Below are 7,662 nucleotides of genomic sequence, written 5' to 3'. Positions count from 1 at the left end.
AAAGATGCTCATCATAGAAGTTAATTCCCAAGGTACGTTGACATCAAACAGCACATTTATGTCAATCCAGAAAGGAATTGTTCACTAACCATAGCAAACTCTTCCTGTAAATCCTTCACAAATCACAGCAGTTGCTCCTTAAGGACTTTCTGGATGAGGTGCTTCTACCCTGGAATCAGTAGCTGGCCACCTTCCAGACCAACGTGTTGACTCTCAGCCTCAACAAGTTTGGAGCTGAGTGATCAGGGATTCTTTGCTTGGCCCTAGGGAACTAGCCCACCCCGGTGATGCATAGTGGTGGGTGACTTTTATGTTATTTGGAGAAATTTTTATGGATTCTTGATGTTAAAGAAGAATCTTACTGATTCCAGTTGTGCCTACAAGGCACAGTCACAAAGGATGCAGGACGCAGCAATGCAGGATGCCTTAAATCAGTGGCTTCATTTAGCATCCAGTGCCAAAGTCACAGACTTTAGGTAAAGCCACCTTCATACCAAGGGCCATTCAGCTGATATCTCATTGCTAGCAAATACTCAGAAAGTTATTACCCACAGCTCTAAAATTTCCTAAGTACACGGAAACATGTATTCTATAATGTAGTTTTGACTCTAGCACTCATGTTATAATACAGTATTTTCATGGTAGCTGAGCAACGAAGGGTGTTCAGTTATACCTTTAGTCCCTTCCAACACTTCAACATAGTGAAAATTTTAAATCTCAAAATTCATTTAGTAAGTTCAATTATTTTCTGGCAAGTAATTATTTTGACAAACATATCCAGAGCATCAGTACACCATAGGTCTTCAATTCATTATAGCTATTTAACTTCAGTCTTAACTTTGTTCCTAGAAAAAACTAAGCAAGATGAGATCATGGGGTTTTCGTCCTAATTACAGGTTAGCATGTTTTATGTGTAATTTAGGTCCTAGATTTTCCAGCCCTTACCCCTAGAAGCCTTAGGGAGTACCTAATTTTAAACAGCAGAAATATTCCTACTCCCAGAACTTCATAGGCAAGATTTTCAGTACTTCTATTATTTTTACTACAGTGGTCAACCTCAAAACATGCAAACCTGAAGACCTGATCCATGGAATAGATGTTTCACATCCTAAATAATCAAGTGAGCACTTGCTATGAAGTTTAAACAGATCCAAAATATAAGACACCAGTCTTATTGTACTCAACTGCCTTGAGTTATTCCTATCAAGTCTCAAGTCAAGACTTCAGTGAGGCAGAGGAAGAGGAAACCTGAAAATTGGCATTCTTCTTGGAACACGAGTTAATTTTTAACTGATGAAAAATAAGACTGTTTCTACAGCAAGAACGCATTAGATCCTGCCTTTCAGTGGTAAAACAGAGCTTCCAAGCCCTTAGGCACATTATTCTCTTTTAATTGTTCATTTCCTCTCTACTGTTCTGTGTGCAAGAAGTGAACAGATTATCACTCTAAATAAAATACTATAGTGTGCTTTCTATAGGAGTTCCTCAAGAATTTGTGAGGCACAGATGCATTTGCCTATAACAGACATAAAAATGTTTAGAAAACAAGCTATATGAATAACAAAGCAAATACTTGTAAAGAGTTCCATGGCATCACTTTAAAGTAGTTACTTTTATAGTAACTTGACATTTTAAAATCATTATTAAACAAGTTGCATTTTTATTCTTTCACTGTTCTGTAAAGATGTTGCTCCAACAGCGGCTGCTGTGATCCTGTCATCCCTCATCCTCATCCTTCATCTGCTCCTCTATCATCTCAACGTGTCAAAAAAAATTCATGTAATAGTGGATGAAACGTGTCAAAATGATAGTCCTTTCCATGCTTACTTATATTTCCTACATAGCTTCCTAACAAATGAGCAAACACTTGATTCTTAGTGCAAAAGCTGAGATTAGTTTTCCACTTCTTAAGAGGCTCCTAAAATTAAGAGATCAAATTTACAGTTACAAGTGAGCATCAGTGCCCTGGAGAGATTTTCCAAGAGGTTGGGCAGATCCAGCCTTTTCCACATTTTGAAGGACATGACCTATGGACTGAAGCCTTCCTTCAGTTAAGCTGGCTGTGTAACAACACAGCCTTTACAACTTGCAAGAAGTTTTATAACACAGCATGAAGTCTTGCTGCAGAAAGTTATGTTGTGATTCATTGACCAATATAAATACCATGCGATTGGAATGAGACATTAATAAAAAAGAATCCCTCAATATTTCTCGAAAACAGAACACCTGATATCTGCTGATTAGGCACTTGCAGTAGTTGTGATTACACTTTTGATTCCTTCAGAGCTTACATATATCCAGATCTAACAATCCAGCTAAAAGGACAACTCATAGCTCTAAGAAGTAATGGACTCAAAGTCACACAAGTAGGAGACAATAATTTTCTCACTCTACAAAAATATATTAAATACCTTGTGGAAAATAGCTCTTTACCATCCAGTTTCTCTGTGTGTCGTGCCACATTCCATTCTCACATACATTTTATTTTATTACCTAGCTCTTCGGTATCACCGCAAAGCTTAAACTCCCATATTGCATATAACAGAACCAGCACCAGTAAAAGCCACCAGGTCCTACTCTTCCTTATGTTTCTTATGTACTGCCAAGTCTGAAGTCACTGCATCTCTTCTGAATGACATGTGAAGTAGATCATGAGTGGCATCCCTGGGTGCTTTGGTAAAAGTAATTGCAGTGCTCTGCCTAAATTCATCTGGATAATTACATGGTGCTCATTTGATTTTAGCCTGTTAGTTTTTGCTAGAAGAGTTCTTGTTCACTTCATCCCACCAGCCTTTTTGTTTTTTTCCCCTTTCAGCGGTTATTGAATTTCAATGGTAGTTGAAATACATACTTCTCTTCGGGAAATGAAGCATGCAGAGAATTGCGACAAGGCAATCTATTATTTGAAAGTTGTGTCAAGCACGATGCATGCGTATTTCTTTAAGATATGCATCAAAAATGTGTTATTCTCATGAGTTTGTGCACCTCACATTTTTGCAATTTACAATACAGTTTTACCAGGATGCCTGCTTTCTATATTTTCCATGAGTTCAACATGAATCAAATATTTATCCCCCCCGCCCCCCCACAAGAACCCCCCCCCCAAGTAGTAAGAAAGAAGTTTATATTAGCTTGAAAATAGCGTGTTGTAAGTTAAACTCTTGCCGTTTCCTTCCTTTGATTTCTCTTTCCACAGAAGTATTTCACAGACTGGTAATGATACCTGTTCGTAGCATGCAGCAGGCAGCTCGAGATTCTCTTTTCGCAGCTATTTTCTCGTCTCACCACAAGATGTCGGTGTGACCCATTTATACTGGCACCGTGTTTCTCCCAGCCAGCTGTTGCAAATTGCCAACGGATCCTATTCCTCTCCTTTAAAAATCCCCAAAAGATACTGAGACCATAAATACATGTCATCAGCGAAAGAGAGCAAGGACTGAGAAGTGCAAGGCTACGATAACTAATTGCCTCACTTCAGTTTTGGAAAGAACAGCTCTGCGATACTTCCCACGCCAGCCGGTGGTTTTCCACCCGCTGTGCAGCACGGGGCAAGGCCTTCCCGTGCACAGAAAAACAGGGAAAGAAAATCCGAGGCACCAAGCTGGCAATGAAGGACATCGATCCTGCTCCTGCCAGATCTGCTCTGAAGGTTTAAAATGGCCTCGGTAATCAATTGTTTTTAAAATGCATTGCTCTACTGAAGTGTGCTATAGGTATTTAAAGAGTATTAGCAGCATAAGCATCGAAAGTTCCTCAGTATTCCAGCACCACATCCATATTTAAGTTTGAAAGCCGGAAAATATATTCTAAATTGCTGGGATGTTTGCACTTCAAGGGTGTTCTCTTTTTCCAGTTGACATACTCCCCGTGTTAGCAACAAAGAGATAAGAAACACGGTGCTAATTCCTGAGCCCTTAGGTTGCAAACAGAGAGAAGAGGGGGCTGGGACCAAGGAGAGAGCAGGATGGGAGAGCAGAAAGAGGCTACATGCTTCATTAACAAAATCGTTCCAATTCCTTGTCCTACAGGGCAGAAAGGGATCCTATAAACTTCTGTAGAGCTTTGCGCATGACATGAATTTAAAGGGTATTCAAAGCATCTTTCGTGCTAATTAGACCAGACAGACGGTTCCAAGTATGATTAACATAGACATTTGAAAGACTAACGCAACTGTTTCTGGGAATAGATATAGCTGTCCCACAGAGAGCTGCACTGAGGTGGTGGTTTCTGTTTTCATTTAAAGTGTAAGTACAGGCAAGTTTACCTTTTTCCAGAGAAGATGGGAATAATTAAAATAAAATAAAAAAATAAAATCAATTATTAATTCAATAAACAGATGAAAACAAAATTCCTGGTTTCTTCTCAATAAGTACAAAGGCACAATACATTTATTAATGAAGTGAAAAACTGAAGTAAAATAAGTCAGGCTATCATCACAGAATTCAGCAGGGACAGCAATAACTTTCAGCAATCTCTAAAAGCATAATATCACAACCATACTGCTTCACTTCAGGGTTAAAGTTTCCTCATCAAGTGAATCATTGGCTAGCAAAACAGAAAACAGCTGTTGAACAGATAACGGGCAACGCTCCAGGTTATTTTTATCACTGTTTTAGCAAGCCATACATTCGGAATTGCATTTTTAAATGATTTCTGGAGGACAGTTTGACAGGAGAAGAGCCAATAGTTAAATAAAGTAGCATAACTCTCCTTTCCCACAATACTCAATGAGATGGTTGGCCATTAATGTGGGTTATCCTGAACTTTTGATCTACCTTTGAAAATTTCCTTACCTTGCGATGCAGCCTTCATGAGTCTAAAATAAAATAGCAACCTTACAACTTTAGTTATAGATATGTCTGGTAATCCTGCTCTGCCATTGACTCAATACAGAAGTTCATTTCTGATAGCTACCAAAATTCAAATGCCTCTTTCTTCGTGAGTCCATTAGCAACCAAAGACCCCACAGAAACTGACTTGCCATTTTCATGGTAATGGAAGATGTAAGGACAAGAGAGGGATAGAGCTCTGAACAACAATAACCAAACAAGAAGGAATAGAAGTATCTCGTCTGATTAGTTCTAGCATTAGTGCAACTGAGGGAAATAAACAGTTTTCACCATCAGCTGCCATAGTGCATTCTGCTTTACATTACCACGCCCAGCTAGAGGGATCTTCTAGCAAACATACTAAATTTTGGAAACGCTTTGCCCTTTTCAGTGCACTTTCCTCTTAGGTCTCATTAACCAAACTATTAACACTTGTAGGCATTATTTGCCCTGAGATCACAGAGTAGCAAGATTACACCACAGAAAGCCTTTGAGGTCACCAGTCCCGCTCCTCAGATACATGCAGTAGATGGGATCATAGATTCAAGCTGTTAAGCCGCATAAGATGAAGGTTACTGGTACAATGGGATAGCATTAAGGATTTGGAGTTGTCTTTACTACTCTACTGGAGGAAAATAACTCTGCCTTCTCCTGGAAGCTGTGAAACATGAGCTTTCACTGTAATTCTCCCTGCACTCTCGAGTCTGATTCCCTGACTCGCTGGAGAAGGCTCTGCTGTGTTTGTAGGTCACTAAGATTGCAGACTCAGCCCTTCAGGCACCCTTTCTTTGGGCAGGGATGATTGCGGTTCCCTCCTCCTGCCAATAACATGGTTAACCATGCCTGTATTTCACCTATGCACAACTTCTGCAACAACGTCCAATGCACTTGGTAATTTTTGTAGTTTACCTAACCTGAAATCTGCTCCATTCCTACTGTCAAGCTAATTAAATCCCTTCCCTCAGTAACTTTGTATTTCAGTTAGAAGAAATACAGAGTTTGTATCTATTGCCATGTATTCCCTGGAAAAAAGGAATCATTAAACTTCCATTTAAATCAAAGAATCTTTCACATTATTTGTCTGCTAATTATTCATAAGGACAAAGAGCACAACATTGCAATAATTGGAGGTGCATTAAAATTTTGCTGTTACTACTTGTGCATGAAAGCTGTGCACGCGTTGAAGCCGCTCAATACCCCAGCACTATAAATAGTGCTCTATTGTTAGTGGATAAAAGATGAAACAAGTCTCCTGGCACTGGAGCGCAGCACGCCCTATTAAATGTTACGCTCTGCCTGTGCTAAAAGTGAAAGGCGACGTCAACTGATAAACTAGTCTGCGGGTAAGGCATACGACTGGGAAGAGTTTGCTCTGGCTCTGGAGCTTCCCCAAAGCAACACAGAAGCAGCAACTTACCTTTCTGCTTCAGCAATGGCAGAAGCTGTTACAAGGCACTGGGTGGAAACTCCCGTACGCTATGAAGAGTGGTTTGCTGTCCAAGAGCTGGAAGCACACAAACTGGACCACTCTTTATATGCTTTGCCAGGGCCTTCTACAGCTGCACTGAGCAACAGAAGGTGTATCGCGGAAAGTACAGCTGGGGCCGAGCGGCCAGGAGGAGGAAAACACACGCTTTCGGGTCTTGCTGGACGTTGTGCAGTTCCGCCCAGAAGACATCATTATTCAGACTTTCGAAGGCTGGCTCCTGATCAAAGCTCAGCACGGGCCTAGGATGGACGAACACGGTTTCGTATCCAGAAGCTTTACCAGACAGTACAAATTACCTAATGGAGTGGAGAACAAAGACCTGTCTGCGCTTTTCTGCCATGATGGCATTTTGGTTGTTGAAATGAAGAACCCGGTGGGAACGAATTAGAGTTTTGTCCATAGTTTATTGGTGAGATAAAATCATTCTTAACCTAACAAAACAATATCATTCAAGCAATGCTGTAGAGTGTACTAAGGGTGTGGCTGTATTTACATTACAGTAAAGGAAAATCTTTGTATATATTTTTCAGTATGGTGAGTTTATTGTTTGATGTGAAATGTTAGACTGCTTGCCTCCAGCTACATATGTGTTGGAAAGCCAGGCTTTTTGAACAGTAGAGAATTTAGGCTAGTCACAGCAAGAGAAAAAAAAAAATCTATTTGATATATTGACAATAAAGCACATTTATGAGTTCAGTTGGAGGAGTTGTATTTCTAAGGAACAAACATTTGTCATACATAGTCATGACCATTTAAGAAGCAATAGACAGGTTGTGAGTCTTACGGAAATTTAATTTATGTACTAAAAATTCTGTTTTCTAATTTTTGAGATTAAATTCTTCTTCCTTAGGCTCTGGGAAAGCACACAAATTGAAGGATACTATCAAGAAAAAAAACCAACTATTTCCACAGTTCAAGCTTGTATACAAAAGAACCCTTGAGAGATTACTTTTTACAAGTGTGTTGAGTGTTTGAAATGATAAGAAAAAAAGAATAATCACTGACTATATTTGCTTGAAAACACAGTAAGTAGAAATGATACTTTCTGTCAAGGACAAATTAATCTGAAAGAAAACAAAGACATTTAGAAAATTGGGTTTATTTAACATATTCTGCTATTAGCAACCAAAGAAAAAATATATTGCTTACAAATACTCAAAAGGATCAAATTCTTCCTTGTGAAGCCCCAGCAATAAAAAGGCATTACTCTAGCACAGATGCCTTTATTCTTATGCATTTTAGGTAGTCTTTTTTTTCAATCAGATGAATATTTTATTCTTCATGTGGCTTGACAGTTTGTGTCTTCAAGAGCAAATTTTTCTGCCTATGCAGAGTCCCACTCTC

At 39.3% G+C, this 7,662-nt stretch overlaps 1 protein-coding gene across 1 annotated transcript; it reads left to right on the top strand.

Annotated features, from left to right (window-relative positions):
* The first annotated feature begins 6,164 nt into the window (after positions 1-6,164).
* HSPB3 (heat shock 27kDa protein 3) lies at positions 6,165-7,344 on the top strand. The gene is given in 3 exon segments (XM_009326940.1): positions 6,165-6,437; positions 6,439-6,727; positions 7,169-7,344. Coding segments are annotated over 2 exon segments (444 nt in total). The 5' UTR covers positions 6,165-6,261; the 3' UTR covers positions 6,707-6,727; positions 7,169-7,344.
* The last annotated feature ends 318 nt before the right edge of the window (positions 7,345-7,662 follow it).

The sequence above is a fragment of the Pygoscelis adeliae genome, unplaced genomic scaffold, assembly GCF_000699105.1.
Source record: "Pygoscelis adeliae isolate BGI_AS28 unplaced genomic scaffold, ASM69910v1 Scaffold116, whole genome shotgun sequence".
Lineage (NCBI taxonomy): Eukaryota > Metazoa > Chordata > Aves > Sphenisciformes > Spheniscidae > Pygoscelis > Pygoscelis adeliae.
The sequence above is the reverse complement of the archived record's forward strand: the minus strand, read 5'-3'. Positions and strand labels throughout refer to the sequence as shown.